The sequence below is a fragment of the Sinohyriopsis cumingii genome, chromosome 1, assembly GCF_028554795.1.
Source record: "Sinohyriopsis cumingii isolate HCF-2022 chromosome 1, ASM2855479v2, whole genome shotgun sequence".
Classification (NCBI taxonomy): Eukaryota; Metazoa; Mollusca; class Bivalvia; order Unionida; family Unionidae; genus Sinohyriopsis; species Sinohyriopsis cumingii.
In genome coordinates, this window is record NC_142961.1 from 180,126,461 (window position 1) to 180,146,931 (window position 20,471).

Genomic DNA, 20,471 nt, shown 5'->3' on the forward strand with positions numbered 1-20,471 from the left:
AAACACGCCTTTACGGCACACACGTCAGATACGCAGGCTGATTGGTTCGAAAGTAACTACATAATTAAAGCTTATTACAATTCATATCATTTTTATATTAAATATATAAGAAAAATTGTCTTGTGTTTATTTGCAGAAATAGGATCGCTTTAAACAGTTTTCTATTAGCAATCTGTTTAGCATCATGATGCAAATGGAGGTATAGGAAAGCTAATTAATTTGTCACTGGCAATCGAATTTGGATCTCTGGTACCACAGGCCAGTGTACTAAGCTCTAGGGTGAGCAAAAAAGAACGTTGGTTCCAAACGCAAAAGAGAGGGGCTTTATGCATGGATTGGTAATAGGGATACCATAAAATGTAGAATAAATCTTTAATACAGTCTTAAATTCATATTTATGTATATTACATTGCGGAAAATCGTTACTTTAATACAAAAGTCTCTTTCCTCTTTGCAATTATTTTGTTGCATTAATGGTGTTAGGTGATTCAACATTCCCTTGCATATATTTAGGGGGAGGTTAACAGTGATGTCGGTAGCAGGTCATCTTTGTTCCGGGACGCCATTAGAATAGAGATACATAATCTCATGACCAGCAGAAGATCATTCCCCGTACTCACGGAACCCCTCAAAAACTCAAATTGCCTTTCTCATAAGTCTTATATTTGTTTAATGATACAAAATAAACTGTACACATTTAAAACATGTATGTAGACGTATTAGTGTGTTTAAATATAGTGTGTTCCAAACAGTTTATCGATTGCAAGCTATACTAATCCGAATAGGAGCACTCAGGTTATGGAGTTTCATAAGCCGTCAATAATCCGATGATATGTACAAGACTGTGCAATGTGTGCAAATCTAATCGGGGAACATATGCTTGATTTAGTATCTAGTTAGTGTTGCAACGATAAAGTTTGTCAGTGCAACGACATTTGTCTGCATTTGCATTAGTATTTTTAACACGGGTCTTGTTCAAACGGTATTCTAATTGTGGCAATGGTATTGATATATTGTCATGACGTTCTTCATTTACCTTGGCAGCAGGATTTATATACCTGTATGACAGTACTTTTATGTTGTTATATTCTAACTTTGCAACAATAATATCACTGTTGTAGCGGTAACTGGTATCGTCACCAGGCTATACGTGTATGTTAACAGTAATGTTAGAATTATAAGAGATTTTGCAGGGTGGGGAGGGGTAATGGTGTGACAGCGCTTAAATATTCGTTGCAAAGTTAAAATCTAATATCGCCAGATAAAGCAAAATAAACTAAAAATTTAACATTTACACTGATATTTGAATATATTTGCAACCGTAGGTGAATATGGTTGCAACGGTAAATGGTAATTGCTTTGACCAAGTTACAACGACAACATGTAAAGCATACCAATACAAGGGTAAATTTTTAAATTAGAACATCAAAACACTTTATCTTGTAATGATAATTTGATACCCTTGTGACGTTATCGTTCATTTAGACTCTTTATATTAACCATACAAACAAAGCATACCGTAAGAGTGAACTTTTATCAGCAGTTCCAATGCTTCATCAACATAAACGTCCTTTCAATTAAAAAAGGATGGGTATCCTTTATATAGTACTGGGTTCAATCTTTCTTTCTTTACTTTTCCTATTAAAATTAAACCTTCTGGTCACACACAGAACATAAACCAGATGGAAATAAGTGGATGACAGTCACTTCCGTCTCCAGAGAAATCTTAACCTGAATCCTTACTCCAGATCAAGTTTTATTTCATTTCTTTTATTAATAATGAACTTAACTCATTTTAACCACAACAAATTGAACATTCTTATATGATGGGTTTTGTTAAATGCAAATGATCATTTTATAAAAATATTTACAAATATTATTAGGACGAAAGCTGAAGAGTTTCGCTTGACCTATTATAAATTCACAGCTTTCAAAAAGACACACATGAACAAATATTTGGTTCGCCTTACTTCACTCGGAGAAAAAACAAAAAAAACGGCACAATACTTATCTTAGCGGTTTGTTCGATGCCTGGCGTTGTCACAATGTATCGAGTGCAATGTTCAAAAGAAGACAAAGTATATGTAAGTGTCTGTTCAAAATGAACCTCGTATTGAATTCATCGATGGTGCAAAAAAATGTAAGAGCTGAGTAGTTAAAACTCCCGGCATTTTGTCATGCGCTGTATGGTGCATAGACGTGTCTTCAGCCCTCTCCTTCATCCACCCGCCAAACTATGTTATAAATAAGCTGTACAGTTATATTGATAGATATTTGCTGAGCAATTGCATTTAATAAAAAATAATGTCACACATAGGGGTTAACTCATCGTATGCAGGCGCATGCGAAGGCACTCAAGTTAAACTTCACCCGGAAAATGAAATATGTTTATTAGTATCGGGGAGTACAAAAGTTGTTTTTTAAGGGTATTCTTTAAAATATATATGTTATATGTTAAAAGTCAAACCATATTACCGATTTAACGGCAGTAACAGACAATCAATTTAATAGGTATCAAATGTGAATAATAAACATGAAATATGGATTCAACAAAACCAACGAGATAATGGCCAGGAGGTAAAGAGAGGGTCGGTGGGCAAACGCTCGCTGTGTAAGTGACTAACCTTTTCATGTGATGAAAGTGTATTTTAATTATAGAGTGGGAATCTCAATGGTTTCGGATTTATGCATAACTTTATGGTAATTGTAGAACTGGGTTACAATGCTCACTGCATACTTTCATCCCCATGTTATGCTAAGAAAGTTGAATGGTTGTCTTCGCAGTTGAAATGATCTATACAATGTATCATATGTATGAGCATTACGAGGTCATTTCATTCACCTTATATTTCATTACTAATATAAACTGATTAAGGCATTCATGAAACAAAGAAAATAGGACCCACTGAAGATACTAAATAACGATAAAAATAAAAATAAAAACTAATAGCTTCTCTCAGCTTCGTCCTTTCAACCAGTATGTTCATTTTCTATATTTTATTGCATATATGACATATCCGTTAGAGTATGTAATATTTAACAATTTAACAACAGAAACATCCAAGGAAAAAGAGTTAATTAACCAGCATATATCCTCACATGTTTGGACTGACCAACATCTAGTATATACTTTGTCAGACCAACACTGATTCTGACGGGAAAACATTTATTGTGACTGAGCAATATGTATTCTCAATGACCAAGAAATATTGTGCCTGACTATTAATGATTAGAACAAACCAAAACACAGAATGACTCCGATACCTATTCGGACGTATCAACACTATTTGGACTGACTATCACATATTCTGACTTATCAAAATCTATTCAGACTACCATTATTTATTGTAACGATAACGCCCGTTTTGACTGATCAAAACCCATTTTTGCATTGTCCACTCATAGAATGATGCATTTTGTCTGAACAATACGTATTCTCAATGATCAAGAAATATTGTGCCTGACTATTAATTATTAGAACTAACCAACACATAGAATGACTTTCCAATACCTATTCGGACGTATCAACACTATTTGGACTGACTATCACATATTCGGACTTATCAAAATCTATTCAGACTACCATTATTTATTGTAACGACAACGCCCGTTTTGACTGATCAAAACCCATTTTTGCATTGTCCACTCATAGAATGACGCATTTTGTCTGATGTCACATATTAACATCCTCTTTGAATTGAAATTCCGATTATGTTTTAGAGCAATAGCAGGCTGACCATATTTCATGAATGTGATTGAAACATTGTATAAACTTGTGAACAAACATTCGCAGGTTCTAAATTGAGCGTACGGTATCGTGTCTGTTTAAAATGAAAGTATATTTTTGTTTTAATCGCTGCTACTATCTTTATTTTCAATGTCGATGTTCAGTGGCAATGTTTGTTTTGTTTTTGTTGTTGTTTGCATTAACTAGAACCAAACTGACACGTTCAGCTCAAATTTGCCTGACCGGGCGTTAACCCCATGGATTTTCCACAAACAATATGATATTGGTCCAATTTAAAGAGTAAGATGCTTGAGTGGGAACAAATTTGATTGTTCGATAAATGTAATAATTGGATGTATCATTTAATAATTTTCGTTTGGGGGAGACCTGTTTTATTTCAAAAATCTTTCAGCTCTCGGATAGCTCGAGAAAAATGTTCTAGTTTTCATTCAAAGCAAAAACGAAAGAAACAAAAAGCTTTTAAATCCATTACATTTGTTGAAATCTTTATCTTGCAGCAAAACAATAAAACCTATCCCGGCTAGAAGAACCCCAGTGCAAAAATTAAATGGTCACTCTCTAATTAGTTGTCAAATATTATGCACATTAGATGGTGATATAAAGTTAATTGACATACAGCGAAAATGCATGACTCAATAGATCAATGAACTTAATGACATTTACTTAAAAGAAAACAAAAGAAAAGGAAACGAAATGCCTCACATTCACTCTCGCTCTTTTAACTTTTCGTGAAAAGCGCTGTGGCGATTAGATTGGAAACAATGTTGTCGACCAACAATGCCTGTCTTATGTGTGCCTCTATTTGTTCTGATGCCCACGCAAATAATGATGCAGTTTGCCAAGTCGCTAATATAATCTATAGATAGAGATTTCGATTCTATATTTAGAAGCTATGTCATATCATTATCTTTAGAGCACAGAAATGCAACATTTTAAAAAACTACCTCTCAAATTCTAAATTTGTTTTAAGGTTTGGTGTACTTTGTATTGATGTGGAGTTAAATTTCTCTTTATTTCATTTATCAGCAAAGGTGCATTAGTGAACAATAGTAATATATATGCAGATTTCAGAAGATCATTTTAGTACTGTGCTTACTATTAATATAGTTTGGTGATAAACTCTATTAATTTAGCATGTTTTCTTAATTCGACTGATAGGGAATATTTCAAACTGTCAGTGAGATGGAAAAATCGTACGCAAATTTAATCAATAGCTTTACATTTTCCTTACATTTTCCTTACCAGTTGGATAGACAAAGAATCAAACAAGTCAGTGATAAACGCAGCCAATTTCTCTGCGGGAACCTAAGACTTAAAATTGTGAATCTGACAGTATTAGATCGTTTTTTTTTATCGCTATTAATTTTTTTAAACGTCATTTGTCCCGCAGATTGAACGTGAAAATAATCTTTGCGTGCTGTAGTGCGACTTCTGTTCTTGCAAGATTCTCGCAGTGATCACCAGTTCTGAGCAGGCGATGAGCAGATGTTTCGTTCAAGATAGTGGAGCTCGTGTCGTGTTGAGACCGATGATTCGTGTTTAATTTGACGGGACAGTCGTGTAAAACTGTAAAGTCTTATCTCGTTCTCTAAAATTGTCGGTCAAATGGATGCTTTTGTTCATTAATAATGTAAGAGGAACGTTGTGGCTGAAGAAGTGACCAGGCCTCAGCATACATTGCAAGTGCACAATCCAATTTTCTGATTTACCATTTTTCTCCATAAATATTTGTACTTCCTCCTAAACTGGATCTTAAAATATATATTTATGTTACACGGTTGCTAGATTCATAGTAAGATGTTTGCATGTCGGAAGGTTAATAAAGATTCGCATTGTGAAACACTACTTATAACTCGATATAACGCTTTGGACTAGAGAATGACATAATAACTTTTATACAGAGTCAATTTCTAATACGTGTAATGGTGAAATAATTCAGTGTTTCACGTTGTGTAAGTAAAGTTTATGCGCAAAATAAAATCATTCATGACCTGCATATATGATACTATCAACAAATAAGTTTTGGCATTAAGATCCTTGAATCTAGATTTATTCATGTTTTTCCCCATACTGGGTGCGGTGGCTCAGTAGTTAGGGTGTTGGTTCGAATTCTACCATCAGATCACCCATAGGCAAATTGCTCAAATATCTATGACACTAGATAACCTCTTATTGTTTGATGCTTTATAAAGACGTGTAGAAAATTATGCTAAAATTTTCCTGACAGATCATGGAAAATATAAAATAAGGCATTGCTAAAGGCAAAATATGCCCAATAAAGACTAATTAAATGAAACAGTAGAACTTTATGAAAGTAAAAGGGCAAGCATAGCTTTGCATATTACAGATTTAGAAGGAAACTAAGAAGCTTCAGAAAACATTATTAACACTGGGTCAAAAAGTAAAGAAAACCTACCACTGAAAAGCTAAATTGACTGTTCGAAGAAAAAGGTGCAATAATTGCAATTGTATTTGTAGTTAATGCTATGAAAGCAGTTACTTCTGTTATAGCAAATTTTGTAAAGCGATTAATATTTGTGGGGGCTAACGATATCTCTACATATGTGTCCTTGAAAAGTTTTAAAACTGTATGAAACATACTGGCAACTAATTGTCTAAAATAAAGCAGTAGCAGCATTGCGTGGTATCAGAGGAAGTGTAATAAGCTAGCTTCATATATTATCCTTAAAAAAATCATTTCTATAAGAGTTTATATTGCCATTTTCTAATTCTTGTATTAACTAGTTTGTTATCTGTAATTGTACTAAAGCAGGTTTATTTGTCGTATCAAAAAGAAATAATGACAAGATAATCTATTAAATATATAGTTAATCGACTTAAATACGTAAATTACACCGGCTTCTTCAACCATAGACTTAATAATGAATGTTGGCTTATTTGTTTCATGATGTATAAAATTAATATGATCGTATATATTATATGTGGGTGTGGAAGTAGGTACAAGAATTTCGTCACTTAATACTCCTGATATCCTATCCTTTTCTTGCCTTGGTTCTATTAGTGATTAATTTTTTTCCTGGCTATTTGTCACGACTGTCTGTCAGCTGCTGGTATTATATTTTTTTCACGTTGGTATTTATGGTAGCATGTATTCCTAGCGGCAATTAATTTTAATGACTGGTGTAAATTATTATTTTAATCTGCTATACTAACCATTTTCGTCACTATATCAGTGGATAACAAAAACATACTATCAAAATTAACTGCATAGTTTATTCTCACTTTCGAAACTTAACTATAAACCTGAAATGTTCTTACGATGTATTTTTATTTGAGTTATAACCTTGTTCAACTTTTCTTTTGCACAGTCTTAAACAGTGCATATAGGCTGTGTAAAGGTTGGTTTTGTATCTGCTTAAGCAGTTACAATAGATATTACATATAATTTAATACTCACCTTTAGACGAGATATTCATTTATCCGTTAGACTTTTGCTATCTTCTAAAGAAACAATAACCCATCCACTTTCTTCTTCTGATGTTCTTTGAGAGTCATATTGATTATAAACGCATTGTATATGCCATCCTGTATTTCATCATTTGTCTAGTTCATATTTTTCTTGTCTAATTCTCTCAGCATTTGTCATTTTCCTCCCTATTTATAAAAGGTTTTTGGACCATGCAGAAGTTTTTATTTCTTTGCTTCTAAATATCTCCATTCACGAGTTTTTAAGACAATTAAAGTTATGACAGACTTAAATAAATTCTTTCATATTTATGATTTTGTTGGTTGAATGAAATGGTATTGACCATAAATCAGCCTTTTTTAAATCTCAAACTATACATGAAACTTATATTTTGATTATACGAAATCTGATATATCTTCATCCCAATAATATATTACACAAACTTATGTTGCCATCTGTACTATACAATTTGGCTGCTTTCTTTTTCACAAAATTTTATATCGCACTGTACCCTTTGTATGCCGTTTCAATCAGCACAATCAATTTTAAAGTGTATTAATAAAATCAGTTTAGTAGCTAATATATATGTCAACTATTTCTTAAAATTAATTTTTAAATAATAATTTGTATAACCCGAGTCATGATTCATTGATCCAAGAAAATTTCAAAGTTGTTGCGATTTAGAGAATTTGTACTAGGACTGCATGTTAAATACAGAAATAATATAATTTTAGGAATGGATGTTTTAAAAAAAAATGTTAACGATAAGTGTCCCAGACATTTTCATAAAATTTTGAAAAACAGTAGCCCTGGCTTTTTTAGTAAAATTTTGAACTCTCTTGGCTCAGGAGTTTTAGTAAACGTTTCTGGACCATTGGCCCCGGTTCTTAAAAAATCTGAAGACCAGTGACCAAGCTTTCTTTCATAAAATGTTGAAGCTCATCAACTCTGTTTTTGTATATAGCATTTTTTATACAAGTATTTGAGGCTTTATCTCATATTTTAAAGGCTAATTGACCCAAATTTCTTTGCAGAATTTAAAGATAAGTGGCATAGAGGTTTTTTTTCTTCACCTTTTAAAATTAAGTGGTCCAGATGTTCTTCATACAGTTTTGAAGACCAGTGACCCAGTCTATTTTCCTAAAAACTTTCTTCAAGAGCATTGGTTTTGATCATCCAAGGTTTTCATTAAATTTTAAAGGCAAATGTCCCAGGGGGTTCCATGAAAATATGGAAAATAGCAAGGAAGTTGCTTTAATCGGTTGAAAGTAGATGAAAACATTTCACAGGCTTATATGGATATAATCTAAGTGTTTCAGAGCCTTGGTATATCCTACAACAAAAGCACGATTTCCTAGAATAAACGTACTAACCCCACGATACAATTTGTTTAGTTAGAACGAGTTTGGACGAAAAGTTTACAATGATGATTCAATGCATATTGTAATGTGTCTACTTTTGAATAATTATTGAACCTTAAAATTGAATACATTGTGTATTATGTGAAGGGTTACTGCGACTTTTTCCCATGTCAGTTGTTAAATTTCATGGGAGAAGGAGCGACCAGCATATGTGGCTAATTTGGAATTAACCCGGGCATCGCAAATCCGTCATGGAAAAGTAAACATTAATATGCCGACCATATCCGCTTAATGGGAACGTCATGTTGAATAGTCATTTAATAAAAGGAAGTTGGTATGTGTCGCATTTCTCAGCTTCGCTAAGGTGTCAAAATCGGATTAATAAATATATAGAAGTATATGCATATAGAAGTAATAATTATCTTCGGGAACAACTGGGAACGGCTGATTATGATTGGCAGTTTAACCTAAGGCGTACACCCTACAACAAATGTTGAATTTAAAGTAGCGACTTTGGGTGAATTTCCTCAGTCCGAGATTTTCCTGCAAGAGGAGCTAGACTCGTTTGACTCCGGGGAAAACTAAAGAGTAGTTCTTTCTCGTTAAGACAAGTAAGGGGACCAGGTGGTTGTCTTGTAGGCAAAGACAAGCCTTTAGCACTAGGTCGCACATTTTCTAGGCAAGAACAGCATTAAGGTACGCAATTTTATTTTTTCATGCAATCTTCTAATTTGTTTGTTTTGTTTTATGCAAATGTGTTCGATATGCCTAGGATCCATAATATGCATCGTTTATTCGATTTCATGGAAATCTGTTGATATGCTAGAGTTGTTTATGCAATTTAGTTCTTTAATTTTATAGTTATTAGTTCATTGATAGAATTGACTTATTGCATTCGATCCAAATATACAGATGTGTGGGATTTCGTCGGGTTATATGAATTATTTTTATTTGTCTGTTGGGACAATATTGATTATCGCGCGTTAACGATAATTGCATATTTATATCTGATTTTTAAATGCTTTAAGAATTTTGTAGGTTAGGGATGCCGTAAGCTAGAAGTTAGTGAGTCTTATGAAATAGTAATCGATAGCATATATCTTATTGAGTGGAACTGACTAGGTTGGATATCTAAGGAGTCATATGGTAGCGTATGCAGAGAGATACGGGAATATTTGGTTATATGCACCACTCACATGTTAATTTATGGTCAGTTGCTGTGAAGCTAGGGTGATGGCCTATCGAATTAGGTCAGACTTAGATGTACATTACAGGGGTCGTTTGTAACTGGAGATAACGATTGTAGCTTACTCAAAATACAGTCTAAATTTGTAATGACCATTAACCATTAAGGTCATCTTATGTCAGAATGTATGCAGTGTTTGGATAGCTATTTCATGCTTTCTGAGTAACAAAAGTGAGAGAATGTTAAATACATATAGAAGGTGATACAAATAGAGACTGGGTGGTAATCTTGTCGTTCAGGAACAGCTCTCTGGAACAGTCTGGGACAATCCGAAAGACGGAAGTCCGGATAAGTGATCGAGCTGTTAGGATGGAAGGATCAAGAAAGATCAAACGTATACACGTGAAGGTGGGAAGATGTGGGATACACTGAGACGAAGACGGGAAGCGACGCTAGGTGATGCAAATCAGGCATGGACATTGTGCTCGTTTCACCACTCTCGTTATCATGATGAAATGAATCAATAATAGAACACTGCTATTTAAATTCTGTCACATCATATTTTTTTTAACTGAATCTGACACTATTAGTTTATGTCATTGATTAAATTGTTATTCTCTTGACTAAAGGGGGCTCGTGATGTTTTATTTCTTCTCAGTAGTTATGCTCAGTTCTCTGTTGATGTTCTATCTATCCACTCGCACCGGGGAAATAAAATCGAGGGAGGTCATCCTCTAGATAACGATAGCCTAATCTAGTTAACCACCCCTCTTTACCAAGAGGGCACATCGTTATAAATATATATATTTGAGAGAGAGAGAGAGAGAGAGAGAGAGAGAGAGCACAGAGTGATAAAGATTCTGTCAAACCAATTATATATAGCTATATATTAATGGAAAAAATAACTTACTAAAACTGGGCCGATTGGTTACATGTGCCCGCCTTTACCATTCACTATCATGTCTTCTGTTTGGGTGTGTGAGAAAGCTTGCTAGTAGCTTCTCATCTGTCGGTTGTTGTTTTTTACCAGGGTTTTCCTGGGTTGTACATCCGCCAGTTATACTCGCCGCAATGAATAGCAGCCTATGGCGTTAAAGCCACCGCAACAACGAAAAAGAACCGAAAATGGCCATGAAGACCATGAAGGATTTTGGAGAACGTGGACCAGATCCTGTAAACAATGCGTACCATGATTATGAAACAGGAACAGTTGAATTCTAGAGAACAATGCCCTAAAAATAAAGCAGCAAACTACTATGATCAGCTAATACAACAAGAATTTGAACAGCATGTTTTAAAAAGCCAGCTTATTACATTACCAGTGATTACAGATGTTGCTGGGGCCCCGAGTAGCCGAGTGGTCTAAAGGGCTCTCCGTTACGGATCACTGCCATCTCACCTGTCTTCGTGGGTTCGAGTCTCGGATTCGGCCAATGTGGGTATGTGAGAAAGCTTGCCAGTAGCTTCTCGTGGGTCAGTGGTTCTTTCCGGGGTTTTCCAGGGTTCTTCCTCCACCATTAATACTGGCCGCCATGTATAGCCTATCGTGTGCTGAAAAATGGCGTTAAAACACCATCACCACAACAACAGATGTTGCTTTTCCTGGCAAGCTTTTTCACGTACCCACATTGGCCACGTCCGAGACTTTGAACCCACACAGAGGTGAGACGGCAGTGATCCGTAACAGTGAGCGCCATAGAACACTCGGCCACTCTTCAACAAGGTCTATACTACATATGTTGCTATTGTACAATCGATTAATCAATGCACTGATCTATTTTCATTTATTTTTCAGTCTTCTTTTCTTCTGAATTTCTATAGATCTGTCACAACATATTAAATTATTTTTCTATTCCGCCATACAACTGTCTGTATTTTCATCCAGCCGACCATGCATTAATTAAGCTATCCCTTCCTCACTTGACCTTGAAAATACCTTTATATCTGTTCCAGAAATAGTTATGTCTCAATACGACAAATATCAAATATTACATAAAATAGGCAAAAGCACAACTAAAACGGAGGGTTTGACATTAGTATATGCAAGACAATTGTTGCAACATTACGACACTGTTACAAATCAAATGGCCCTATGTAAACTTGAAATTATTTTTTCTTTAATATGGCTTATTAACTGTTCAGATATTGTGTCATCGAGCAACGAATGCAAATATTGACTTTGCAATTGTAAAAGTGTATGCAACATCCTTTATAGGACACAAGTTTGAATTATTAGTCATAAGACACCAAAGTTTCTATCTCTCTCTCTCTCTCAATATTATATATATATATATATATATATATATATATATATATATATATATATATATATATATATATATATATATATATATATATATATATATATAATTGCAGGAGTGGTGGGCAGACAAACTTGCCCATGCAATTATATTTGCATAATTAAATCACATTTTTCTTTTACAGAAAAATGCTTCGTGCGGTAAGACTAAATAATTTTATTAAGTTTGAGGAAGATACATTGTTGAAATTCGACACTGATGGGGTCTTCTTTTTCATGGGAGAAAACAATTCCGGAAAGTCGATCGCATTTGAATCGATCAGGAGATGTTTGGCTATGAAATTTAATTGTACATTTAAGATGAATTTTCCGGATCAAGACAAAAGAACATATGTTATATGTGAATTTGTATTACCCACAGAAGCAAAAGAAACGTTTAATGGCCACAATAGGTTACTGTCTTCATTTGTTCACATTCCAGGAAGTGGATATGCAAAGGTTGTGGTACTTACGGACTATGAAAACGATACTGAAGATGGGAAGATTGAAAATAAAAGTGCGAAAAATCCAAGCGAAGATATTAGGAATCAAAAGGATGAAGCATATATAGATATTATACTACCGAAGAGTAATTTGGAGCAGGCCAATAATTTCGAATGCCAAATCGAGAAAGAGGACGAAAATATTATTATCGGCAATCTGAAACAATGCATCAGTTGCAAAAGTAACGAACCGAAAGAATTTCTAGATCGAATAGAGGAGATTATGAAAAGAAATTCTGATAAAGCGTCAATACCTTCACCTAGTAGAACACATTTAACTAAGGCGGCAGAATATCTTGAGGCCTTATGTGACCATGTGGTTTTTACTTTTGGATACCGGGCATTAGGACGAGTACAATGGTCTAACAGCAAGAATTTGACAGAAGGGACATTAAATTATAGTGAAGCTGGCGAAAGATGCGAAATAATAAAATGGTTCATAGAAAAGAAGGATGACGGTATCTATGATGTTAAAGAAGCCGACAAAATCTTTAAAACTCTCACGGGTGGAGAAATGTTTGACTTTTATTTCGATGAAAAGATATTGCTGGTGAAGGATCAATGGGGCCACAATATCAGTGTTTTAAAAGTTCCAGAGGGAATCTTGGAAGCTAGGCACATTTCTTTTCTTCTGTCATGCAAACCATTCAAAACCCTTCTTCTAGAAGAGCCAGATCGGGGAATGCATCCCCAAATGATATGCAGGTTAAGTAATCTCATTTTACCAAGGGTAAAAGACAAGGTGATCATTATAATATCACACAACGCTGCATTTCTATCACCGACATTCATTCATAGGACATTCAAATTCTGCAAGATAAGGGATAGAACAAAAGCTAATCAACGATACCACATTGTAAATATCGGAGACGTAATTCAAAGAATGGGAGACAAAATGCATCGCCTTATTTCCAGTGAGACGTATGCAAATGTGATTTTCGCGAAAACAGTCCTTTTCGTTGAAGGTGAGTCAGACTACATGTTCACTAGAGCACTAGTCTCGCATATATTAAATTCAGAAAAACAGGACTATAAACGAGTTGTTTTTTGTCGTGTCTCAGAGTTACACAATAGCTTGCATCATCAATGTTATTCAACAAAGGATTTTGAAAACCTAGAGTGTCTATTAACTTCTCTTCACATAATGATGCTAAACGGTCACAAAAATAAAGATAAATGGCACCAGTTTTGTGAAGGCATAAAGACGCCTCATATATTTCTTTTGGATGCTGATGCCGTAACGAGCATAAAAAAAGAAAAAGGCACAAAAAGAAAATTGAGCTATGAAAAAGGAGGGCAAAAAGAAATAAAAATTGCAAAATCTGCTGGCGATCAGGCGCTATCAACAAAACAGGTGGAAGAAAAGGACAAAAACATCGAAACGATGAACCCTGAGGAGGAGGAGAAAGAAGCGAAAAATAAACAGGAGGAAGAAAACAAAAAAGAAAATGCGTCTGTTAGAGAGTGTGCGAATGAGATTTATGCAAAAGTCCAAAGATTACTTCAGAAGGCAGGAATGAAAGAAAAAAAAGACGAGAAATGCACCAGCAAAATCATCACCAATTGTTTAACGAAGACATTTGTGCAGAAACATATTATGCAACCGATTATTGATACAATATCGGTGGAAGATGAAGAAAACATAGCACAGGAAATTGTAAAAATAGCACAGGAGAGCCAGAATCATGTCGAAATGAAAAGAAAGTTAAGTGAAATAGACACTAGATTCTATGGTAAAATGTACACAAAAGCAGTAAAAGGTTTGAAGATACCAGAATATAGACATGTTGGTATCGATACTGCTGACATGGAACTTTCCGTATCCAATATTGTGCCAGAGAAAACAAAAAGCACATTTTTGGAAAGTGGCTGGATGAATGCAAGAAATGAGCTTCAAGAGAACGATGTTTTTGCTTGGAAGGACGGTAGCATTGAAGATGCCTTTTTGGAAATAATTATATCACCAGAAGCATTTGATAGAGATAATCAAACTGGAGAAGAAAAGAGAAAAAACAAAAATGAAAACATATTTAGACGGTACCTTGCCTTTCACTCACTGAACATGTGTCTTAGACTAGAAACTTTCCAAAATAGAAAGGCTAGCAAGAAAAAAATTTATATGGACAGCGACACCGCGCACGATGATGTTAAAGAAAGTATCGATCGAGTGTTAGATTTTTGTACGAAGGATTCTGACATCATTCATTTTGTACATTTTTTGACTGAATACGCGAACAAGCAATCTGTTTATCAGGCACAGACATAACTGAACATAAGGATTTTTTAATTTATCAGAAATCCATATTTCTTGCTTAGCTAGTTATAGTAGAGAAATATCAGGAGTTTTTGCGAGCATTCTATTTTCATGAACATAAAATAAATTATGAAAGATTAAAACGAACTGGTCTGATGTGAAAGATTTAGAGAGCACAATAAACATTCTTACGCTAGAGCTGGAAAGTCTACACGTGTTCGGTTTCCAAATAAAGACAATAACTTTTTTAAATTACCAATTGACCTATATATACTAGTCATGACGCTTCATACTTATACGCAACAGTAATATGGTTTTACGCCCCACCTAACATCGTGGAACGGGCAATAAGTATTACGATTGTATGTCGGTCTGTCTTTGACAATACGATTTCGTTTTGCGTGTAGTTCAGCTTCTCTGTTTCTAAAACATTCAGAGTCATGCAGTTAAATGCTTCAGTGACCTAAATTTTATAATTCATTTAACATTGTGTAAAGTTTGTGCATATAGGTAAGTTTATAAGACACCATGAGCTCCAGACTCGTACAGCTTTTCACCTAGATATCTCGCTTGGCTGACCTCTGTTACGATTTTTCTTTAGGTTATTTTTTATGCGTGCCCCAGAGTCATGTAACTTGGTATTTATATGCAGCAAAGTAAGAATAACATCAATAGACCAAATGCAAGTTTCTACACGTAAATGTCACGTTACAGTGATTTCATGTAGGTTTTGCTTTTACGTTTTGCGTATAATTTAGTTTCTTTAGTATTATCAGCAACATCGGCATGCATATTAGTGTGTGAATTTATCTAAATATAGAAAATACCATTAAACACATCAGGTCACTGTGACCTATATTTCAAATCCCAGTGACTCCGATAAATTTTGAATTTAGTTCAGATCGATGTTGTATTTTAATGCATCCTGGTTAATACAACACCAGGTTATCAAAGTGGATCACTTTGACCAATATTTAAGCTGACTTTAGTTTAGTTTGAATTTAGGTCTGTTCCTCGTACACCTTTATTTGTAGCGTCTCGTGCTAAATGGTAGATAGCTGAGTATTCTCGTTATTAAAAGATTTGTAGTTTTTTTGGACACGATGCATTCATGGTGTTTTGGTTGTTGTGTTTTCGTACCTGTTGGTCACGATAATCGAGTTTCTTCCCCGTTTGGCACATGACATGAATTAAATTGCATTTTGACTGCATGACATTGCTTCCACATTCCACATGCTTTACTTACATAGATTACGTGGAAATCAAAGAAGATTCAAATGTATAACAGGTCAACTAGGTCCATCAAATGTTATAGGAGCGTGGAGTTCATTTGCCGGGAAAGCGTGGTTTTATCTTTCAAATGTAATATATTAAATTCGTATCGTAAATAATATTATTTTAATAATACATAATACAATTTGCAAATATGTAAAGAGGAAGAGATTTGTTTCACCTACTTCAAATTACGTCATTTTTTATAAATAGCATCCATTTCATACAGATTGTATTATATTTGGTTTTATCATCATTATTATCATCACGTATAAGCACGATGCATAGCTATTGGGTTGTAGCGATCATCCTCTGTAAGATTTATTTAATCAGCGCGTAATTAGATAAGAATTACATTCAAATAAGATCTTTTAAAAGGAGAAATAATTGTGTTTTACTTTGATTGACTCGGTCTTTTCATATTTTGTCCATTATCAGGTTTTGCTATTTTGTCATTGTCAACATCATTCTCATAATCATTACGATCCTTGTCATCAGTGCTGCTAATTATTATTATTATTATTATTATTATTATTATTATTATTAATGGGCAGCGCATAATTGTTTAAAATGTGACTTTATTTGTATTTGATAATTCAGACGGACGTAGACGTCGACAACTCATGACTCTGTTTCTTTTTTAACAAATCATATTTCCAATGCGGAGGTCCACAGGCCTGAGTCCAAAAGACGTTTGAAAAATTAATGCTGTTAGGTGGAACAGGTCTAGCCTTCCATTCTTGAAACATGATGGACTCAAAAGACTTGCAAAGTCTGAGATATCTTGATATCTTGAGATGTTTGATATCTTGAGATGTTTGATATCTTGAGATGTTTGATATCTTGAGATGTTTGATATCTTTGAAAGGAAGAAGAGACGCATTCTCAATAGAGGTGGTAGTCAGTCTATAAGTAGCACTGCTTTAAATGCCATATCTTTGGAACGTATACTTTTGACGGTTTAATTTAGATGATCTACAGTGTAATGGCCTTGCAAGTGCCTATGTGGGATTTGAAAACGTTTTGGAACATGAGTGTGTGTCTGTGCAAGATATGCGGTATAATAAAGATTTGAATTCAATCTCCTTGAAAACATTGAAGTGTGCAGTAGTTGATTTGTTGACGGGAAGTAGGCGTATTAATTTGTTAATCAGCTGGATTGTTGACAGCATAAACTTGTTTTGACATAATCTAGGATTCTATATATCGTTATAGTGAAAATGTGCAATCAGACACGAAGCTTGTGATCCTGTTCACGGACAGGCCGAATGTACGAACACAAGTCCATTGTGCAGATTCCATGCGCAGATCAATAGACTATAAAATAACCAATCATTGATGTATCCAGAGAGTTCGGTTTCAACTTGAAGGAATTTAATCTTGACGATCCACATGATATTATAGCTTGAAAAATGGCGTTAACGCAGTACGGTCAAAAGAACCCCGAGTACATGTGTTACGATTATGTATCTCACAGGTAGAAAGCAAAAAGTCCTTGAGTTGCATAACGCCACGTATCATGAACTACACCGCGCTATCAGTAATACTCCATCCCCTTTATCACGAGGACAAGAAGGAGTACACACACACACACACACACACACACACACACTGCCATATGTAGCTGAGATGATTGTGTGAGTGATGCACAGAACAATCCTTTGTTCATAATCTTTGACGCTCAACTCGGACGCCATTGACTCAAACACTAATGATACGAAGTAGCCAGCCTTCCATTGAATGAAAACTACTTTTGATTTCATTATTTAGTTGAACTTGGATTCCATAGTCGATCAAATCCTCAAGGGGCAATATTTGCAATGGTGGACGATGTGATATTCTAATACGTTAATTAGTCTCAGTTTTACGTAAAACTGACTTGTATTCTTACAATTCACAGTTGTGTATCAAACGTTTTATGTTTTATTTTAGCAAGAAAAAAAGAAAATACACAATGTTTTAAAAACAAAGAGAGCAAAGGAAGGAAATATATAGGCTGTTTTCGTCGCAACTAATTCACTGCATTGAAAGAATAGAAGTAACAAAATCAAAATGGTTGTGAAAGTATTTTTTAAAATAAACTAAACATTTGTCGATTTATTTGGCCTCTTTGATAACAACGGCAGTAAAATACGGAACATTTTGTGACAGCACCGTTATATCACCTTCACAAGTCAGCTTAAACTGACAGGTTATAAGCGAGAGAGAGAGAGAGAGAGAGAGAATACATGTATCTATCGTTCTGGTTCAATTTTTCCGTAAAGGTAAAACATATAACATGAGAAGTCATATTTAAACACTAGATGATGTCTGGATAGTGCCTTGTTAGTATGCATTCTATAGTCCTTTACATAGTTTATGTTTGTAGAACATCGACCTTATTGTGATTATTTTTAATGTCGGAAAATCAACACAGATAAGTTAACTGAACGCTTGCTTACATTGTCTCCATCATATAGGTTTCATGCCTGTGTAAATCCTACAGGGAATCATATACATTTAAAAAAACATTTTGATCAAAAAGATTTTCAAGCCATTATTTGCATTAATGATGACCATACAATATATTATTGAATAAATCTCTAGCAAATGTATGATTCACTGAATCGCAAATATCTTATAAAGGGTTCGATTGTCCTTACATTCGAGTTACGTTTCGTAAGTAGTGCATGGCTTGAATTGAGTTATGTTTTATTATTTCTTACTTGTCTTCTGTTGGTCTTCAGTTCAAGTTATATTTTTTGATGTTACATTGATTCTATAGGCACTAATTTTGAATTATGTTTTGTCGGTACAACATGGCTTCCACTGACCTTAAATTCGAGTCATGTTGTGTTAATTCTGTTGATTGGTAAAATTGTATCCGCACAATCCATTTTGACTCTTTGGAATGCATAAAAACTTCTTTTACACAGCCTCGACTGACATTAGCTTGCCGGTACTACTTCAAATTCATGTTCTATCAGTATACGGTACAGTTCATTTTAAGAAAGCAACCAAGATCGGCACTTAATATATAACCTAGAAACCTCTCATTCTCTTTCTCCTTGTAAATGTGTGTGCTGGTTTATAGAGAAAAATGCATGCAAGTCTATTGATAATACCATTTTTGTTTTACGTTTTGAAATTATTACTATATTTGTCCACGAAAGACGGTACTGACGTAGTTTGCATTGATTGTACATACATTACCTACAGATGTAGTTAATTAACTATAATGTGTAATAAAATCAAGCCTGGCTGTTTTGATTATGTTCCAGTTGCGTTCCGTTCTTTTACTGTCACACTTTAAATCCCGAAAGTACTTATTTTTCGGTCGTATATGTTTTCCAGGTAGTCTCATTAAAACACAAACAAATCAAAGCAAAAGTCCAAGTATTGTTCATCAAGTTACATATTTACCCTTTGGGGACATATAAGTATATTCCTAAATTGTATGAAATATTAGATAGATATTAGATAATTTCATATTCGCTTCATCAATTATTGCAAACTTTATCTCCTGTTATTTCTTTTTTCCACTCCTTCCCAACCTAAATAAAAAGATTTAAAATATATGATGTTTTATAACTTAATACATTTCCTTCTACCCTCATTCCAGCTTCCTCAGTTTGTCTCTTTACGGGATTGATTAAAAATGAATAATCCTCAAAAATGTATGCATCATAGAATAGTTTATATATCATGCCTAAATGTTTAATTCAGCTAGTCTCGCAACAGTTCAATCACATAAACGTGGTAATTTGCATCAGATTATTTCACTTATTAGAAATTATTTCAAAACTGACAAAAAAGGAAAGATTTTGTTCTCAATGTTCATCTTCGCATGCCAAAAACTTTTCAAATAAATGGTGTCATTTAAAAATCAAAATTCCAGAGCGAAAGGTTCTTAAAAGCATCGTTTAAGCTTCAGATTTAATGCTCGTGTTGCACTTGATTTAATGAAATCGAGAAACTTGGTTGACACTAACGTTTTATATGTGAAAATACTTTTTTAAGCATTTCACATTAGCGGAGAGATATATGTGACAAAGGTACAATCTTCAATTTTCTCTATTAACATTTGAAGTCAGCAAACTTTAAACTCGTCATTATTTAGCTGCTTTAGGAAATGTTTCAGGCATTACGATAGTGTAGACTGTTTTATTTTATTTTAAGTCTGATTGAATAATGCTTTTTTACTTTTATGACCGGACTGTGTTCCTTCTGCACAGTAGTCTTTCTATTCAGTTCAAGCAGGATTTTATTTGTTCACTTTATATCTCTGGTCCATCCATCTGGCCGTTTTAAGATTTGACCGAGACACTTTTGACAAATTTATTTTATTATTTCACACAAGGATTTTCTAACAAAAGATACTTCTTCCTGTGATTTTTGGCAATCATTTATTTTTCCATTTTGTCATGCAATAGCAGCTTACT

The 20,471-nt window shown here is 34.2% G+C and overlaps 1 protein-coding gene across 2 annotated transcripts in view; it reads left to right on the forward strand.

Moving 5' to 3' along the window:
- The window catches only part of LOC149808488 (uncharacterized), a 20,527-nt gene extending 920 nt beyond the window's left edge, over positions 1-19,607 (forward strand). Inside the window, exon 2 of one of the 2 annotated variants that reach the window (XR_016425171.1) lies at positions 10,022-11,972. Coding sequence is in view for 1 of the 2 variants with exons in the window: in XM_089978064.1 (XP_089834190.1) it covers positions 12,172-14,790 (2,619 nt within the window). In the remaining variant the exon portion in view is untranslated. Of the gene's footprint in view, positions 1-10,021; positions 11,973-12,167 lie in introns of those variants that run through there. The other variant, XM_089978064.1, reaches the window with a different exon arrangement.
- The last annotated feature ends 864 nt before the right edge of the window (positions 19,608-20,471 follow it).